The sequence below is a fragment of the Delphinus delphis genome, chromosome 7, assembly GCF_949987515.2.
Source record: "Delphinus delphis chromosome 7, mDelDel1.2, whole genome shotgun sequence".
In the NCBI taxonomy this organism is placed as follows: domain Eukaryota; kingdom Metazoa; phylum Chordata; class Mammalia; order Artiodactyla; family Delphinidae; genus Delphinus; species Delphinus delphis.
This window is the reverse complement of record NC_082689.1, coordinates 66,115,600-66,137,030: the sequence shown is the minus strand read 5'-3', so window position 1 is coordinate 66,137,030 and position 21,431 is coordinate 66,115,600. Positions and strand designations below refer to the sequence as shown.

Below are 21,431 nucleotides of genomic sequence, written 5' to 3'. Positions count from 1 at the left end.
TTAGCTATTATAAGTAAGCTTGAGATGATTTAAAGTATACAGGAGGATGTACATAGGTTATGTGCAAATATTATACTAATTTATATAAGGGACTTGAGTATCCATGGGCTTTGTTTCCGTGGGGGGTCCTAGAACCAATTTCCCATGGATACTGAGGGACACCTGTATTCCCTTACATGCCCCATAGATGTGATAGCAAATCGTAACTGGTACCACTCCTGGGGGCTGCCAAAATCATTCCCAAGAACTTTGGACTTATTCTCTCCTTTGGCAAGATGTTTGCAAAGGGAGGTATCTGTGAGCTATGAAGAGACCGAGAGGAACAATGCTATACTTTACAGGAATAAAAATACCTCACGAAGCATTCTCTAGGAAACTCTTTAGTTCATAGACTCTTTATAGGGAAAATTGTTTCTTTATGTGTTTTGAATATTGCTTTCACATACTAAGTAATAAATAGTTATGATGTAGGTGCTTATGAAATTTTTATTTTGCAAGAATTACAGAGTTTAATAAAAGTAGAACCCTATCAATAAATTCCACTCATTCATTAAAAAACTATGTATTAAATATATCCCCACACTATTCTAGGTGCTTGGGATATATGAATGAACAAAATAAATAAAAAATCTGTCAGGAGACCCTTGCCAAGAATGCACTGCGCTGTCCCCTCTATACCTGGGCCATTTCTCATTGTTGCATTTGTAGCAAGCAGCCCTGAAGGATGAAGTAATGTCTCCTTCCTTCCAGACGAAGAGCAGGCTTGCTTACTGCTTACTAAAAAAACAGTGGGTTCCCAAACTTACTATGCTTTTGGTACAATGCAAACCTACTATGCATGTAGCATCTATTTGACCCCTCCACATTGCCCCCATAGAATCTGGGGGACAAGGAGTACCAACAAGAACAAGATGCTCATGCTGCTTGCTGTACTGTGAACAATGCAGTAGTTTGTTTCTGATCCAGAAACTCATGTTTTTGCCCCCATCTGCAAAACGTTAACAAGATAACTCTTTAGTGTCAAGGTAAAATCGTCCCAGAGAAGACAAATCTCTGCCTTCATTCAATTTACATTCTAGCCCATATTGTATCAATTCTATCTTGCTTTCATATTTCAATAAAAATTTAAATCCAGCCTTCCCTGGTGGTGCAGTTGTTGAGAGTCCGCCTGCCGATGCAGGGGACACAGGTTCGTGCGCCGATCCGGGAAGATCCCACATGCCATGGAGCAGCTGGGCCCGTGAGCCATGGCCACTGGGCCTGCGCGTCCGGGGCCTGTGATCCGCAATGGGAGAGGCCACAACAGTGAGAGGCCCGCGTACCGCAAAAAAAAAAAAAAAAAATTTAAATCCTCCTTGCTTGCTTCTGCAACTTTTCTCAGGAGCTCATCAACCATGGTTTTTACTTATGTTTAATCACCACTATCAACAAAAAGAGAAAAATTAGATGACTTAGAATATGGATGTTATTATAAAATTTCATAGGAAATTATAAATCTTGTGCAATATGATATTTTAAGGTAAGTAACTACTTTAAGGTGAAGATAACAATTTAAATACTAAGAGACAGAATTGTTTTGTAGATCTATCACTCATGAACTGCTAAAGGCACGAATTTCAATCCTGTTTTTGCCAGAGGTCAATATCAATTAGTGATATATATATATATGTACATATATATATATATATATATATATATTTTTTTTTTTTTTTGGTACGTGGGCCTCTCACTGTTGTGGCCTCTCCCGTTGCGGAGCACAGTCTCAGGATGCACAGGCTCAGCGGCCATGGCTCATGGGCCCAGCTGCTCCGCGGCATATGGGATCTTCCCAGACCGGGGCACGAACCCGTGTCCCCTGCATCGGCAGGCGGACTCTCAACCGCTGCGCCACCAGGGAAGCCCCGTCCAATTAGTGATATTTTATCAACAGGATTTCTCTTTCAAAACCATTTTATAATATTCAGATAACTCTTTCCCTGGCCAGCTACTTGCTTTTTAGAGATGGGTTTACCAACTCATTATTAATGGATTATTTAGACGTTTATTATGGTGCCAGGGTTTGTTTTTTTATGTTAGGTCTAGTGAAATGTAAAATATAGCATATTTCAAATGGTTTGTTAATACAAAAGTTATGTGTACCCTCAAGCCATGAGGGCGATGTGTCCCCTCTTCAGTATATAATGGTTTTTATTGAAAGGTGTCTCTAGAAAATAAAGTGAATAGAAATTAGTGAGGAAGGAAGACACTGACCATGAGGCTTTAGGGGAAAACTGTCAAATGTCATCTTATCATTTAAAATTAAGGAAAATATATTTAGGAAATGTATATGTTTACTTATTTAACCCATAGTTCAGTTATTCATTCATCGAATTTAGTGACGCAGACATTTATCAAGTGAGTCCTCGGTGCCCAGCTCTGTGCTGTACGCTGAGGGTTCCCCAGGGAGCAAAATGCAGTCGTTGCCCCCTAGGTCCTTACCAGGCAGTGGAGGAGAAACGCATACTCATCTGTATCAAGGCAGCGATGTTCTGGAAATGTGTAGAAAGAGCGTTTACCTCATCTTAAGGATTCTATGAAAGTCTTCCTGAAGTTGACATTTGAGCTGAGTCTCAATTTATTTTTCTGGTATTGTTAGGTATTGGGTAGTAATTTTATGCCAGACGTGATACTTCAGAGATTTCCTTATTCGAAGTTTTAAAAAGTGTTAAAACAGACAAGGAGGAGATTATGAGAACTTGAAGAATATGCTCAATCGAAAAATATATATGTTTGTAGAAAAATCATAAAGTTTTTCTTTTCTTTTCTTTTCTTTTCTTTTCTTTTCTTTTTGACGTTTACAAGCCTCCCAAATCACTCATTGACAACCAGGAAACAGAAGGCACCTCAGTAACCCCAGCTGCCCCCCTCCCAGCTGCCTTCCCAGCCTCTGCTTTAATCCCAACTCTGCAGCCCTGGATCTCTTTCTGAAATTTAGCATTTCTAACATGTGGAGCCAATAATACAGCATTGATGAATTTCTTCCTTTTATGTTTTTAACGATTTGGATTTTTATTGGGGGTAAGTATAATAAAGACTTTTTAGGCCTAAGGGTAAAAAAGAAAAAGGTGATTCCAGATTTCATCCTTCCTGGGAAAGTTCAAAGTTCAAGTGTACTATCTTTGACCCAGTGTTGTTCTGCAGAATGACTTGCTCTTAGAAGAGTTTTGTTGCTCTCGTTGTTTTAGAGGATTTTGCTTTGTTTTGTTGTTATTGTTGTTCAGTGATGTTCTGACCTGGATTGTCGAGACATGTGAGGCTTGATGGGGCTATATTGTTGGATCAGATGAGATACTGTGTGGGAAAGTCATTGAGCAGGTGGGAAGTGCTGTTTAATCCTTCTAACAGGAGAGGCTCATGGTGGTACTGAGAAAATGTAAAAAGCAGCAAAACAGGTTAGTAGAGCCAAAGAATAGCAAATGTCTCCTTCTGTCACCGTGTGAGCATTTTAATCAAATGACCTGCCTCATGCAGCTTTATTTTGCATCGAGATATTCTATATCCTCAAAATATTTCTCCAATGGTGGTAATGAATTGCATTGCCCTCTCCGTTGTAAGAGCGTGGGTATTCTGCTGCGGAGCCATATGGTTCCCATTTATTTTAATGTGTCTTTGACATCAGGAGAATTGCTGAGACAGCAGAGGAAAGTGCTTACAACTTGGACTGCAGCCAGAACTGCGAATATTTATGTTTAGTAATGACTACCTTTTTTTCCCAATTAAAGAAACGGTATAGTCTTAAGATGGTATCCATGTTGAGATTTTAATAAAGTGAGAGTTTAAGTTTATATATTTTGGAAATAGCTGTTACTTTAGTAGCAGAGAAATGTATTTCTTAAGCATGAAGTTTTAGGGTTTAATTGCACATATGAGAGATTAAAGGAACAAGCTGGGAAGTAGGTGGTACTTATTTTCTCACTGATAATAAAGAAACACACTTTTTGCTTGGTTTAACAGCAATACCAAGATAGTAGTCTGCATATGTAATGCTTTCCATCTGTGATTCCTAAGGCTTTTAACAAAGATAATTATTTCTGATAATACTCCTGTGAGGTAGATAAACATAATTCTGAAAATACTAATGACTGAGAAATGAAGGTGCCCATTAATCTAATCTGTATAATGGAGATCAGCAAGTTTAGAATTCAGATTTTGATTTAAGTACATTATCTAACAATTTACTGTTTTCCAGGTATCAGGATAGGATAATATTTTCTCTAATTCATTAGTAATACTGTATGCTTATAATAAAGAAGCATTCTTTAAAAATGAGAAGACAGTAAAGACCTCAGTAATAATGAATGTTCCATATGTAAATGTTAATATCAGCTCTGTTGAAATCTTAGGTTCCTTGTAAAATTTTAATGTTATCTAAAAGAATATACATAGTGTGAACAGAGAAAAGAGGTGATAATAATGTTGATCACAATTCTGTGAAATTGTTCTCACTAGTAATAAGGTCAGATGGCGAGTTGAATATATGGAACAGGAAAGAAATTTCCCAACTTCCAGTCTGTTTGGGGCAGAACTGAACAGAATGCAGGGCCCAGATTTAGCAGAACACTTTAATATTATACTGTCTTTCGAATATTTTGCTTAAGGATTTTAATGTGCAAACTTTAAGTGATGTATCATATAAACACACAATTTATCATATAAAGACCAGAAGGAAGACTTCATGTCAAATATAGAATTAAAACTCCAAGATTCGTGATGCCTAGTACTATTTGATGGATGAATTGATGAAAAAGGAAAATTAGAATGAAACTTGGTAGATCGCTCAGTTAGTGGTGCTATTTTAATCTACGGTTTAATCTAAATTTCTTTTAGTTTAACAATTCACCATCCCCAGTATTAACTGCATTTGATGTTGATGGCTAGCGCTTTCTAAGTCACATCACATTTTCAGTGGAACAGCAGTTTAATGTAAGCAGGAGAGGGTCAGTGCTAAGTCAACTATATATTAAGATTATATAAAAGAGAGAACATGATTTCTTTTTAAAATTTTGTTCTTTCCATTTTTAAAACAATTTTATTGGAGTATAGTTGATTTACAATGTTGTATTAGTTTCAGGAATACAGCAAAGTGAATCAGTTATACATATACATATATCCATTCTTTTTCAGATTCTTTTTCCATATAGGTTATTACAGAATATTGAGTAGAGTTCCCTGTGCTATACACTAGGTCCTTACTAGTTTCTCCCAATTTTTTAATTTCAAGTTTATAACTCCAAACTATTGTATTTATCCCTTTTGTCCTAACAAGTATGAGAACAAAATGACCTCCTCCCTATTCTTTTAGATCACTCACAAGAATTAGGGGGAAAGCGCAGGGGGCACCTTTAATAAATAAAAATGTGTGAATGAAAAACAGCTAGTTCTGAGAAACGACCAACCACTCCTTGTGAGTTAATCATCTTAATTATTTATGACATCAAAGCTGGAAAGTCGAAGCTTGCACTTAATTTTTATATGCCGCTTTCTGAATTTACATCAAAATCCTGGGCAATAAACCTTATTTTTTTTCAAGCTGAGGACTGCAAGTAGATGATTACACTATTAAACCACCCCTATAATTGCAGTGTGCTGAGTGGCCTGGGCTGTAGCTGTCAGGAGAGACTCAGGAGAGAGCTGGTTCCCTCCACGCAGATCTCGTGCTTGCTTGTGTGGACGTAGCTGACAGACTCAGTGGATGACGACGTGACATGAATGTTCATCATCCAAAACAAAGCTTTAGCCTCAAGGGTCATCTTTTTATATCATTTCTCTTCTTGTTAATTTTTTTTTGCTTAAATGCATATACAATATTTTTACATATCTTGATAGAAAATGTATTATCACACAGTCTTATGTGAGAGGGTTTTTTGTTTTGTTTTTGTAAACTAAGGATTTAACCCAAAGGGTCTCATCTTGAATTATTTCACTCAGAAGCTGCAATGAACAAAAGACATTATTGGTCTCAAAAGTAATCCATTGGTGAATATTTTCATCTTGTTATAGGATGGTAAATACTTATGGTTAAACTACCTAATCTCGTCTACAAATTATAAACCTAGTCCTCTACAGAAGGACTGACATCAGAATGAAGACGACTGGTTCTTATGTATGTCTATCATATTTTATATTCTCCAGTCTATTTACTGCTTTACTAATACATAAATTGGTTGGTTGGTTCGAGATGGGGAAGAATGGCATTTAGGAGCTGGAGAGACAGATGCGCTACAATTTGAAAAGCATTTAGAGCTATCATTCACACTGTAGGAAACCAAATACAAATTGAGACTTGATAACTTGAGCATCACTTCAAGTCGGAGCTTGATTTTTGCTTTTGAATGCTGCTTTCATAGAAATAAAGTCAGTAGTAAAAGAAAAACAAGCCGCTGGTTTGCTCTTTGATGGATTCTGACATTTTCTTACACTTACTGACTATCTCAGTTCTGATGAAATTTTGGGAAATGCAAAGCACTTCAATTCCAAAATATTGGGAATACCCCAATATTGTCTCTAACATGTTCAGTGTTTGGGAAAGTCTCTTTCTTTCCTTTGTGATTGTTTTTGCCTGCGTTATATCCTTCATAACTGAGTATAAAGTAACATACTGAGTATAAAATACCATGACATTGATTTGTCCATCACTTTATGTTACATACTTAGGGTAATTTGGATTTTGTTCATGATTGGAAGGAAAATATTCCCAATTAGTCTTTACTTTCATTTTGCCTCTCATTTACCCATGCCTTAAGATATTTCCTTCTTATCAGTCTTTTGGAATTGCTCCCACTAAAATGATTTACTGCGGCCCTAAGTACCTTACTTGAGCAAAGTAACAAAATAAACACAACTGGGGCAAATATATTTGAGAAACTTGAGAATGTGACCTAAAGGAATAAAAGGGGACCATTAGAACAAGGAGGGATTGCTTTTGATAGCAAAATTGCCTTCATATTCAAAGGAACTACTCCTATGTTTCTTGGTTACTAGATCCATTTTCACTCCTTACTTGTGGTTAAGATTTGAGACCGTGTGTGTGACACCATAATCAAGAGGGGCCAACCTTGACAATCACGTCAAGCTGGAGAAGATGTGAAAATATGATCACAGGAAATTTTCAGAAGTCACTTGTGAAGACTGAGGACATTTTTTTTTAGTCTTAATAATTTTAAACATTGGAAAGTGATTTAATATCTAAGCTGTTATGCTAATTTCTATGCAAAATATTTTCTGATGAAACTGGATTTTCTGTTTGAAAGCTAGTTTTCATGCATGATTTTGTAACTGATTTGATCTTGATTTGTTCTTCAAAAGGTAAGAAACAACATGCATACTTTCAGAGCCCCTGACTAATTTGGTCTGTATGATGCAAAAACACAAGTTTTTATTGCCCAGGATTTACCAAGATAAACAAATTAATTTCAGCAATCTTACTTTGCTTCTACGGAATTTCCTCCAAATAAATGAAAAATAGACTCAAAATATTGACTTACAAATCACCTGGTATTTTCCTTTTGAGCATAGCGCATAGAAGTATGCTATTAACTTCAGACCCAAATGGTAGAGTTAATATTTTCCACAATTTACCCCTTGTTTAGCATCAGACTGGACCATAAACTCTCAACCTCCACGTGCCAACTTTAGTGCCAAAATACATAGTTCTGTTTACTGCTTTCTGCCTTTCCAGCTATACCAGGGCTTTGCTGATAGCTGTTGACACTAAATGAGCCAGGTGTGCCTTAGGAGGGTAACTAGATTGCCGCTCAAGCATTGGCCCCAGAGTGGCTGCACTATGGCTTCCATTTTTTCTTAAGTTATTTTATTGAAGTGTAGTTGATTTACAATGCTGTGTTAATTTCTGCTATACAACAAAGTGATTCAGTTATACATATATATATATATATATTCCTTTTCATATTCTTTTCCATTATGGTTTATCGCAGGATACTGAATATAGTTCCCTGTGTTCTACAGTAGGACCTTGTTGTTTATCCATTCTATATATAGTAGTTTGCATCTGCTAATCCCAAGTGGCTTCCATTTTTAATCCACTCTGATCATGAACTCTTTATTATAATGTATGGTACAGCTTACTTTATTTTATCTACTTACATTCTGACCCTGCCATTGTGAATTAGTCAGTTTCTCAACTCTCTTCTTCACTTATTTTTAAAAGCATTTTTTAAGGTTGGGTAGCTTCTTCAGATGGCTAATGTCAGTTACTCTGTGCTTTTTATTCCTTTAATTTACAAGGGTCAATATTATCTCCATAATATGTGATCATTTTACAGCAACACCAGTATGCCCTGTTGGACCACCATAATGGTGGTCCCAAAAGCTGTGTCCTGGGCAGGATATATAGTACTGTTGCATTTAGACACTTCTGCTTCAGGATGGTAATGGTGAATGGGATAAAAGAAGAGGAGCTGAGAGGCAACAAAAACTTAGCCTTGTGTATGAAAACAGACTAGTTCTTTTTCAAAGCAGTAATGAAAGCCACCTTCTCCCTCTTCTTTCTTCTTGCTCTTGACCTCACGGTAGTAAAATGAACCCCTGAACTCTGTAGAGACACAAAGTTGAGTTCAATCATTCTGTAAAGGGCACAAATTACTAGGTAGATATATCAGGGAGGTTCCAGATTCCCTAAGGCAGTTGTGCTGAGTGAATTTAATCTGTTTTTCCCAGGCTTGAAGAACACAGACTCCTTTTTGATAACTTCATTCTGTGATGTTAGTCAAATCGGGGCCTGGAGACAGGAGATAGCCCACAAGAGCCCATTCTGGGACTCCAATTCAATCATCAGAAGAGAGACGTGAGTGGCTCCTAAGTTTAGGAAAGCCACACTTAAAATACCCTTCATTGGACTTCCCTGGTGGCACAGTGGTTGAGAGTTCGCCTGCCGATTCAGGGGACACCGGTTCGTGCCCCGGTCCGGGAAGATCCCACATGCCGCGGAGCGGCTAGGCCCGTGAGCCATGGCCGCTGAGCCTGCGCGTCCGGAGCCTGTGCTCCGCAACGGGAGAGGCCACAACAGTGAGAGGCCCGCATAACGCAAAAAAAAAAAAAAAAAAAAAAAAAAAACATCCTTCATAAGGCTGATCTTGTGGCATTTCAAAGCCTTCCTCTTAAATATATCCCATAGGCTTTTTGATCATTGTTTCTACAGTGCTATTTATAACATGCAAGTGCTAAAACAAGTATAAGCACATGTTTGAATTATAAACCCTAGTGGATAGGAGGAAGCACTAATCCTAGTGCACTTTGACAGTGTTAGAAAGGCCAAGAGCCCAGGTAAAGGGCTTCTGCTCTCTGCAACTATTGTCTTCTTCCAAGCCTTGGAAAAACATCTCTTAACTGTCTTTTGGGAAAAGTGTAATCTGGCTTTTTGTGAAAGGATGGTACAATAGATTCATCCAGAAGGTTGAAGGATTTTTTTTTTTTAATAAATTTATTTTTGGCTGCGTTGGGTCTTCGTTGCTGCGCGCAGGCTTTCTCTAGTTGCGGCGAGCCGGGGCTACTCTTCAGTTCGGTGTGCAGGCTTCTCATTGTGGTGGCTTCTCTTGTTGCGGAACATGGGCTCTAGGTGTGCAGACTTCATAAGTTGTGGCATGTGGGCTCAGTAGTTGTGGCGCCCAACCTTATTTGCTCCGTGGCATGTGGGATCTTCCTGGACCAGGGCTTAAACCCATGTCCCCTGCATTGGTAGGCAGATTCTTAATCACTGCTCCACCAGGGAAGTCCATGAAGAATTCTTATAATCTAAAAATACAGGTACAAAATCTAAGTAAATTTTTTTAAAAGGAAATTTGTCTAGAGTACTATGAATTGTCTAAAAAATAAGTAATAAAATTATCAGAGGTGTTTATAGTAATTATTTTAAATGAGTACATTAAAATGTTTTTATTTCATTTGTAAATTATGGCCTTGAAAGATAATGTCTTCAGGGCATCATTTGTATGATACTAAGAGTAAATTAGGTTGAAAGTTATCACCCAAAAAGCAGAGTCTCTAGCCTGCTGTAAGGTGGTGACGGATGAGGCTGTCAGATAGGGTAGCAGATTACTGGGCAGATTATAGAATTTTGCTTTTTACAGTGATCTTTTACATTTTGACAAATTCTTCTCTGTTTTGAGATGATTTAAACATACAGTTATGAAGCAGATCAGAGCTTCTAAATCTAAGTTGAAAATTGTCACTGCTGCCAGGAGTACAAGTATTTTGCCGTGAACGTGTACATAAATAAATGGGAGAACTACGTACATGCTTGAAAGCATTTGCTTCCTGGCAATCTCTTCTGGAGAGGTAAAGCAATAAAGAGGAGAGAAAGTTGGGAAAGCTAAATTCTTGCCCAAATGTCCTCCTTCTCTTGCTCTGTAATCTTTGAGTCTGTTTCTTCTGTCTGAGTTTCTCATCACTGGAAGTGGAAGTTCCGTACAGGCAGGGATCACCATCTGTTTTTTTCACCAGTATGTCCAATCATTTAGAAAGTGCCTGGCATGTAGTAGGCCCTTGGTTTATATTTATCGAATAAGTAAATCCTTGAAATGAGATGTGTCATAGCACCTCTCTGTATTTGGCTTGAGAGTTTTATGGGGGAAAAATGAGATAAATGAACTTGAACCCCTTGAAAGAATATTCTTATATAAATCCAAAGTGATGCTGTATTCACTTTTCCTTCATTGCTTATACAGCCTTCCAAATAGAAATCATCTTTGGTCTACAAATAACAAATTTTGGGAGGATGTGGAGAAAAGGGAACCCTTGTACACTTTTGGTGGGAATGTAAATTGGTGCAGCTACTATGGAAAACAGTACAGAAGTTTCTCAAAAAAAAACTAAAAATAGAACTACCATATGAACTGGATATATATCCAAAAAAACCAAAAACACTAATTCGTAAAGATACATGCACCCCAATGTTTATAGCAGCTTTATTTATAATAGCCAAGGTATGGAAACATCCTAAGTGTCCATCAACAGATGAATGGATAAAGAAGCTGTGGTATATATATATGATGGAATACTAGTCAGCCATAAAAAAGGACAAAATGTTGCCATTTGCAGCAACATGGATGGACTTGGAGGGCATTATGCTAAGTGAAATAAGTCAGACAGAGAAAGATAAATACCATATGATATCACTTGTATGTGGAATCTAAAAAATACAGCAAATTAGTGAATATAATATAAAAGAAGCAGACTCACAAATATAGAGAACAAACCAGTGATTGCCAGTGGGGAAGGGGGGAGGGACAATAAAAGGATGGGAGAGTGGGAGGTATAAACTATTGAGTGTCAAATGGGTGCAAGGATGTATTGTACAACGCAGGGAATATAGCCAATATTTTGAAATAACTGTAAATGGGAAGAAACCTTTAAAAAGTGTATAAAAATAAAACATTTTTTAAAAAGAGATATACACCCCCCCAAAAAAAAGTCATCTTTGGAGTCTGCAGCAGTTGACATCTACCAGAAGCAATGTGACACCAAATCTCAGCCTTGTTCAGCTCCCTTAGCATGACCTCAGCTCTCTACTGTGAAATGATGGTTAAAAGACTGGGCTCTTGAATAATGAATCCCAGTTTCACCACTAGTTATGTGACCTTGGCCATGTTATTTAACCTTTGGTGGATTGGTTTCCTCAAATGGAGACATGGGTAATTTCAACACAAGGAGTTATAAGGATAAGATGAGATAATTCATGTAGAGTTCTCTGCATAGTCCATAAATGTTAGCTCATATATGTATTTTTTTACGTCCAGGGAGTCCATTGTTTCTTTCTGTCTATTTCATTCATTTCTTTCTTCATGAAAGAGATAGCTCCAATTCTGTAAGACTGGGTTACTTCACTACAAAAGAAAAAGACTGGGCTAGATGATGTCTAGCATGTCTTCCAACTCCAAAAGGTCAGGATTATAACGTGTAGCTCTCTTTTCCCTCAAATACAGTGTGTATCTCAACGTTCCATCGTGCTCTGTGCATCTTGATTTCCCTGTAACTAGTAATAAAAGTTCTGATATATCTCATGACGTTTTCAATTTTCTCAGTGTATACTTGGATTAAAATCCCACTGTCTGTAATGTTATTTATTGGAGTTTTCATCAAATGAAAGCTTGGTTAGATTTAGGTTATAAAAATACCTAAATGGTGCCTTTGAGCCTTTTTTGGTGTACATTTTTACTGCTTTTTGGAATTTTCTAAAATTTAGAAACAGACATGTTTTTCATGCCAGATGCCTTCCATATCAAAATAAGAGCCAAAGCGTTTGTAGTATGTGTCTTTTCTGATTATAGTATGCTACGGCTCATGTGAAAACCATAAAAGTAAAACTTAAAAGGTTAGGGGAAATGAGAAATTAAATTGTGCCACTGATCCACAGACTACTGGCAACTTTCCTAAAAGTTTGCTTAGACTACCATTATAGAAGGACTTAAAAGTCTACTCTGCCACAGCTGGAAGAAAATAGAGGAAAGGAAAGAGAAATCGGTGCCAACTCTGAGAGACCACATTTTTAGTGTCTCCCAGCCAGAAAAGGTTGACCATAGATTGAAGATCATCGAGTGGCAATTTCTAATTCTTCGCCTCTTCTGAAGACTGCTGCCCTGGCTGTTCACTGAACTGTCTCTTTCCCTTTCAGCTTCCTCCATCCTTAAAAGGGAGAAGCGGCTGAGGACGAAGAATGTACATTTCAGTTGTGTCACCGTGTACTACTTCACCAGGAGGCAGGGCTTCACGAGCGTGCCCAGCCAAGGCGGCAGCACCCTGGGCATGTCTAGCCGTCACAACAGCGTGCGCCAGTACACCCTGGGCGAATTTGCCAGAGAGCAGGAGAGGCTTCACCGCGAGATGCTGAGAGAACACCTCAGGGAGGAAAAACTGAATTCTTTAAAGCTAAAGGTAAAAAAACCTTAGACGCTCACTTTTTTTTTTTTGCCAACCCCCTCATCCTTACCTCACTTTGGTTGCATTAACCATTTTCATATTTAGATCCACAGACTAAACTGGGCATTTTCCACAACAGACTGTCTGCTGAAGCTTTTTAAAAGCAAAAACAGTATGGTCGCCTGAAAACAGGGTGGAAAACTTACCTGACATTGTTTACTTATTCATCCTATGAATATTTCTTTAGATCCTAGACCCTGTGCTTGGGCTGGAACTATGTAGTATGAAACATAGATGTGATTCCTTTTCTCCCGGGACTTACGTATCAATAGGAAAGATAAATATTAATCATGTAGACAAAATAAAACCACATCTTCGTGAAGTGCTGTGAAGGGGAGTTGCAAGGTGCTATGAAAGTAAGTAACAGGGAATTGATGTGGTCCAGAGGTCAAGGAAGGTTTCCTCAAGGAAGTGATGGTTGAACTGAAATCTGCACAGATAGACAGGAAGTGTTGGCGAGAGTGGTTCAGGCGGCAGGGAGAGCTGGAGCTGCCTCATGGCAGGAGGAATCACGGTGAGCACACAGAGCTAGCATGGCTGGAGCAGAGTTGAAGAAAGTAGAATAATGCGGGGGGTGGTGGTGGTGGTTGGGCTTTGTAAGTCTGGTTGAGGCATTTGTTTCCTCTTCATCCTGATGCCATCAGAAGTCATACAGGAGTCCTAAGCATGGGGTTGGGGGTGGCAGGGTAATGTGATTCAGTTCATGCTATGATGTGAGGATAGTTTCGGGGCAGGGGCAGCCATGTTGGGGGAGCTTATGGAGTCAGACCAGGTAAGAGGCTATTACAGTGGTCCAGGAGAGAGATGATGGTAGGTTAGATTAGACTGATGGTAGAGAGAGGAAGAGAGATGGACAGAGGGAGTAATTTAGGAAATAAAATCGACAGTCCTTGATGATGGGTTGGATTAGGAAGGGAAAGAGGGGGACTGTCAAGAATGACTCCTGAATTTCTGGCTTGCAAAACTAAATGGGTTGTGGGTGATATTACTTTTCTCAATAACGAGGATATGACAAGGAATCCAGGAAGAGAAGCAGGTTCAGGCCGGGGGGTGCGGGCGGGCAGTGCCGTGGTGGTTATATAATGAGATCATTTTTGGAGATACTGCTTTTGAGAGGCTTTTGAGTTATCAAAGTGATGTCTGGGAGAGGTCCAGGTGGAGATAACTATTGTTGTGCCACCTTAGAGATTAAGTGGAGAGAAACACACCTCAGAAAACCTTTTCCTCAACCGGAGACACTCTTTATGTTTGTATTGAGCCATCAGCCTATCAACATGTAGAAAGTGCTCTCCCATCATTATCTAATGAAAAAGGAAATCTTTCTTAGGAAATCCAGAGTGCTAAACATAAGGGATCACTGGTTAAATAGCAGAAGCACCATAAGCACATCTGTGTTACCTGTACCTTTAGTTTCCAGTATGAAGTCAGTTGGCAGAGGTGTGATGTGTGTTTCAAAACACCTTGTTTTTATGTATTTTGCAATGTATGCATGTGCTTTGTTCCCAATTTACAAGAAGGCAGTTGCTTAAATGAAGCTAGACACAACCTAGCCTAAAGTGTGCCTTATATTTTCTTTGGTGGTATTTTTGACAGATTTCAATGAAAGTCTCTTCAGATTTTTTGGTAGCCAGACACTGTTACTGTTGTCCTCCATGATTGCTTTGCATGTAGCCTAATTTAATGATAATGCTCAGATTTGCTTCTGAAATCCACCCTCTGCCTTTCTAACCCGCTGCAAACCAACTCTACCCCCTACCCAAAGGGTGAAGTCATTCTCCAGATTCAAATATTGGCAGAACAATAGTGATGGCTGCTCTTCATTAAGTGATTTTTATTTGCCAGGCATTTTATAAACATTATTTAACCCTAACAAAACCCCACTTGTAGGTAAATTATGAGACCATGTGTACAGCCAAAGAAGAAGAAGCACAAAGATGTTAAGTAACTGGCTCACTCAATAGAAAACTGGTTTTGTTATCCTGTTCCTTACTATTCTAAAATTAATTGATTATTCCCTATAGGCATTGGGAAAGACAATCTCTGTACCTATAGGGAGTTGTCCCTTTCTGGGGTTTGGTACTGTGTGCAGTGGTTTTTTAACAGCTGGGGGACTGTAATTCTATCTGAGAGAAGATTTATTGTGGTGACCTTTGAAGCACATTGTACATTCCATGACTATTAGGGGGAGCTACACACCTGCAGGGTCCTTCCTCCATACCAGGCAATGATATATTCTGATACTATAATTTGTATTCAGTTACTTCTACCCTTTCATTTTTAACAAGCTAAAGAAGAAGCAAAAAAGAGGCTTCTATTATTGATTTACTTTTGTCATTGTGCTTAGTTTTGGAAGTTGGGAAGACATTCATCCGAGTGGGTGTCATGTCTTGGTTTGTCATTGATAACCGAAAACATGCAGCTTTCCCTTTTGGTGAAGATATAAACAAAAGGCATTAGGACATCATCACTCCTTCCAAATGAATATCAAGCAAAAAGATAATGGGATTCTCAGGTGATCTGATCTAAGCCTCCCTATACTGAAAGTATTCAAAAACTCGGAAACACATGTCACATAAAACGAATGAAAGATCACGGCAATGTGGACTCACTGGCTAAAAAAAGCTGAGGGAAATTAATGAAGGAAAACATATATTTTAATTGTGATTCCTCTAGTGTATTAACTTTTATGAGTTTTTAAATATCATTGACTATGCTTGTCTAAGGTTTAACTACCCCAAATCTAACATTAGCTATCCAAAAACATTACCTATCCAAAAATTTCACTCTGATACTTGAAATTTCACTTTTAATGTGACGTTTGTTTTGAAATATACCTCTGGCATAAGCAACGAAATGTGACTAAATTGATTCCATTTTTTGGCTGGAGCAGCAAGAGAGGGTCAGTAGCTGAGAGAGGGGTCCAAAGAGGAAAGGGAGGATTATTAAAGACAAACTTTGCCACTTTGGTTTTGCCTGGAGGTGGCCCTCTGTGGGTGACAGCGAGCTGCCCATTGAGTAAGGAAAGAGAAGGCAGCATCTGACAAAAAACACTTTCCAAAGCTCTCAGCACCAAACTTTTTCCTAAGCCCTTGCTAGGAAACTCATTGGACTTGGAACTGGGTAGTTTCCTTCCTACTTACTTCAGAATCAACAGCCCCAGAAGAGTAAGAAGTTTCTCTTTCCATTCTACCTGTGCGTCTTTCCAGGGTGTCTCTCTAGGTTCTAAATAGTGAGCCCATTTATACAACAACACCTCCTCCCATGGGGCCTTCATAGTGAAAGGTTAGTAAAAAGAACACAGACACGCATCTTGATGTTTCTTGATGCTTCTTTGGAAACAAAATAAGATAGAAATTTAGCTCTTCATTGTAAAATGTCTTCTTATTTAGTGATTCATCTCTTAATCAAATTATGAGTTAAATATATTAAGAAATAATATATGCAATTAGATTTGTAGAACAAATCCAATTTTATTTGGGGGGTTCAAGTGTGTCTTTTTTGTTGTTGGCATTGGTGTTCCAAACATTACCTAGAAACAATTAATAGAGAAAGCATATTGAATAAAGTGCATGTTTCTAGAAGAAATAACTAGCTTTAGATTTCTAAATTACAGCGCACAGTACTTTTTTCCTGTCAAACCCATTCAGACATGTTGTACTCTTCACAGTAATCAATGCAGTCATCTTAATACTATACTTTTTTCCAAATTAAGTACTTAGATTTCATCATCTGCACCACATTGTTGAACAATTACATTAGACTTTATTCCCATTTCACATGGGTCTGTAAAATGCATTAGGGGGCTATTTATATGTTTCAAAAGAGCCTTGGCATTCGAATTGCCTCTGGGGTTATATCTTACTGGATTCTACTACCTTGGTGTAGGAAATGTACCTTAGTTTTCACAGCTTTCACTGGACTCTCTTTCTTAATGTTTTTTCAACATCGATTGTTTTTCCTCTCCTTTCTAAGATCAAGCCTTTCTCTACTCTTGTACCATTTCCAGAGGTTTTCCAAAGCTATACAGTTTTCTCATGTGTCCCTTGACTAATGCTTGGTTGTTTGCTGTCTTTCTTCATAAAAAAAGTTACCAGATGGTGACTCTTCCTTTAAGGAGCAACCTTGAAAATATCTCTATCTAAATCTCCTTCGCCCCAAATCTTAGATTTATGACTGTGTGTTATTCATTTAGAAATTTACCTGTACAATATTATAATTCTTCCTCTTCACCCCCAGCCCTGCCCCTTGTATCCTCTTAAGAGTCTTGTGATTTAACTAACCTACAGGTAAAGTTCTTAAATACCTAGGAGATAGGAGGGATTAGAGGTTTGTGAGAGGTGGTTGACACCAAATATCTCTAACCTATAGTTTCAAAATTTGGGGATGTGGTTTTAACTGTTTCCTTATACCACAGTTCTTATTAGACGGGTCAGAATCTGCTGATCTTGGTAGTCTTAAGCTCCACTTATTCCTACAGAACTTCTTTGTCAGCCTCTGTAGAGATTACTCAGGAGCATACGTAGCACCAGTGCTTCCAGAATGCAACCCTCAGTGGAGGCCTGCTCCAACACTGAATGCAAAACTCTGATTTCCATTTGCCATGTCACATGTACAGCCTATTTTGACAAGAACAGAGAAGACACACCTAACCAAAGCGATGCATCCTGAGAGACTGGGCTTCAGCCCTGAGCAAATGCAATATATTTAAGAATAGGTTCTTTCAAAATATTGCTGGCATTTTCATTTAAATGGAAAACTTAAGCATATGTAATCACATCTCTACATTCTTCCTGTACAGTAAACATTGATCTTCTCATTGAGGAGAAATCTGTTGAACTGATTCTCCTGGTTAAAATATGGGGTTCATGCAGCGGTGTCTGTAGCCAGCTTGTAAAAATTCTTCACTAAAGAGGATTGTCTCATCTCTTCCCCGTGGTAGCTCAAAATCACCCACGATGGGAGTATTCACACCGTACGACTTGCCAAACACAAAACTAACAGCACAATTAGACAAACAAATTCGACAACAAATTAGAAACACCCCTCCCTTTTTTTTTCAGAGACCCAGTTGTTAAATATTTATCAGCCACACTCTTGGATTCATTTAGCTTATTAGCTGCTGCTAAAAGAGACAAAGTTTGTCTGAACCAGAAGGGAGGATAAAGGAATGTATGAAAAATTTATATGTCTTATTGTTGATATTATCATCTTTTCTGGTGACTTTTGGGGCGATATGTAAACCAAAGACTCATTGTAAATTCAGGTTGTTGAAATATTTATTAGCTGACAAAACAACCTAACATTTCAAGGACATGATTAATCTGGTTCCAATTTGCCACCTGCAATTAACAACTAATGAGCCAAAGAATTATACTATAAGATTTGACTGAATGTCAAAATGATATGAATGTTTTACTTCAGTTTGCCAGAGACCTTAATGACCAGGTTATCTATCCAGCTCGTAGCATGTAACCAGGAATTCCTTTCATCAAATACATATGCAGATTTGTATATCCAGCCCCTTACTATACATCTCCGGCAACCCAAAGCACACTGATTTTTAAAAAATTTTATTGTAGCATAGTTGATTATGGTTACCAAAGAGGAAAAGGGGGGAGGGATAAATTAGGAGGTTGGGATTAACATATATACACTACTATATATAAAAGCACACTGCTTTTTGAGAAAGCCAATTCCATTTTGTAGCTGTAAATTGTTAGAAAGCTCTTCTTTCTGTTGATCAAACTGCTATCATCTAATTATACCTTTTGACCCTAATTCTGGCCTCTAAGGACGTAGAATAAATCTTGTCCCAGTTCTCCAAACTCCAAGTGTTGGAAAGCAGTGTTGATGGACACGCAAATGTTTGATAATAGGCTATATGGATGGGCTCCATGTGTCTCTGTTCTATAAGATTAAACATCCCTAGTTCTTTTCACTAATCCTGCTGTTTTTCAGACACTTTATGGCCTTGGTTACCTTCTTCTGGATATAATGCTATTTATTTATGTCCACCTCACAATATGGTACTCGATCTGGACATTGTACTCCTAGTGAGATTTGTTCAGTATGTTACATTACATTCTCCCAAGTCGTGGATACTCTATCCACAGTATACACTAAAGGTACAGTAGCTTTCTGGACCTTAATCAATTTTTTTGTTCATATTATGCTGGTGGTAAGTAAAACAACAACAACAAACAAAAAACAAGCAAGCAAACACACAAAACCCAGGTAAATCAGGTCTGCATCATTACATAAATTAAAACATTTTAACGTCTCCTGGGCAAGAATCCTCTTCAGCGCTAGACATGGTGTACAGAGAAGGATCAATAAAGTTTTGTTTTCTATTTTAATGAACCTAATCTTGTCATCTGAAGATATGATTAGCCTGCCTTTTAGTTATCCATCCAATATATTATTTAAAAACTATATTTAACAAGACAGGGCCAAGTTCAGGATACCCTCTCAGAGTAGTGACCCTCAAGAGGAAAAGGGGGAGACTTTCCTGTCACCACCCCACAGCGACCTCCCTGGAGATTCCTTGCCAGGTGGGTCACCGCTGCCGATAGGATGTGTAGGTGCCACATCCCTCATTGGTGGTGCAAAGGAGCCGAGCATCGCTGTTCTTTGAAACATTTTCAACGTTTCAACTAACTAAAAATCCATGCATTCAACCATACCCTTATTAATCATCTTGTATTCCATCCTTCCATGTACAGAACATAAGAAATTTTGTCAGAGAATCTCAAGACTAGATCACTGGTTTTCTAATTATGTTCCGTGGGGTCAGGGCTCTGGGTGCCTCACTCTTGCTTTTGTCTGTTTTATATATTAAGATTCTTCATGGGCTTTAATTTGACAAATGGACATTTTCTCCCTAGTGAGCCCAGGCAACAGTCACTGTTCCCTCTTTTCACATGTACAGACCATCTGTTTAAATCATCTTTTCTGGAATTTTATCTAGAATTAGCACTTTTTATTTTTATTTATTTATTTTTTTTAGTTTTCTTTTTTTTTGCGATACGCGGGCCTCTCACTGTTGTGACCTCTCCCGTTGCGGAGCACAGGCTCCGGATGCACAGGCTCAGCGGCCATGGCTCACGGGCCCAGCCGCTCTGCGGCATGTGGGATCTTCCCGGACCGGGACACGAACCCGTGACCCCTGCATTGGCAGGCAGACTCTCAACCACTGCGCCACCAGGGAAGCCCTAGAATTAGCACTTTTTAAAATAATAATTCACTTGCATTTTGACTACCTTTTAATTCCTTTCCCTATGACTCTTCACAGATATTTGACTGAGCAATCATAACTTTAAGCTTTTTCATTGCTCTAAAACATGAATACCCTGGGCCTGGGTATTCTTACATAAAACAGCTGAGTACTCTTTCACTCTCTCCCACCTCTTGTTTTTACATGAAATCCTTCCTAGCTGTTTTCCCATTTCTTGTTTAAAGGTCTTTCTCCTTGATAGAGACTGTGGAATCAGAATAAGAAGTAAATAATTCTACTTTGTGTCTTTGTACCTCCCCTCCCATTTTATTTGTCAATCATTTCCTCCTTCCCACTGCTTCTATAACTTGCTCATACATTTTATTGAACTTGCCACACTGTATCATATTTGTTACATGGTCATCTCCCCAGCAGACTAGAAGCTACTTAGATGGAAGCACTGTTATACATGTGTAAACCCTGATACCTAATACAGCGGCTGGCAGCATAGCATAGTGATTAAGGATATTCATTCATTCATTCAAAAATATTTATTAATCAATTAGTATGAGGTTGCAGTTAACACAGTGCTGGAGACAGAATTATGAGCAAGACAGATATGGTCCTTGTTCTCAATGTATTCACAGTAGAATGAATGAGGGAGGTATACATAAAACCAATTACCAACACTAATATATTACTACAAAATTAGGCAGCATACTATGCTGATTAAACGCAGGCCAGGGTAAAAGAGTTAAAAGTCAGCTGAGGAAATCAAAAGTAACATTATTTCAACAGTGGTAGCTGTCACTTGGACCAGCTTCTTTTGCTGGCATATCTATTAGAAAGAACACCTCCGCAAGCCCACAAAATAAAAACTCAAAGGAAATGCTAACTGGTGAGAATGTCATATCTTCAGCTGGCTTCCTGTCTTCTTTTTTGAGCTCCTGTTCTCTGTATATGAGTCATATATTTTTTTATTTCTGAATGAGCTAATTATAAGGAAGCTTGTCTGCTCTTTGCCTCCTGCCCTGCCGTGCTGAGATCAGCTCTTAGAGCGTGGCTGCAACCATATCCTTTTCTTCCATACAGGTTTCCTATTACTCTAAGAATTTTAACTCCAAACTGGTCTCGTGAGCCTGGCTCAAGCTTTGGAGTCAAATAGACCTGAGTTTGATTCTCAGTGCAATCACTAATTATCTATGTAACTAGACGTTGGCAAATTATCTTCTCAAGGCTCCAGTTT

General features: G+C 38.4%; 1 protein-coding gene across 1 annotated transcript in view; it reads left to right on the top strand.

Annotated features, from left to right (window-relative positions):
* CSRNP3 (cysteine and serine rich nuclear protein 3) overlaps positions 1-21,431 on the top strand; it is a 69,361-nt gene that overhangs the window by 38,169 nt on the left and 9,761 nt on the right. Inside the window, exon 2 of the mRNA XM_060015688.2 lies at positions 12,668-12,927. Within this exon, the coding sequence (XP_059871671.1) occupies positions 12,668-12,927 (260 nt within the window). The remainder of the gene's footprint in view (positions 1-12,667; positions 12,928-21,431) is intronic.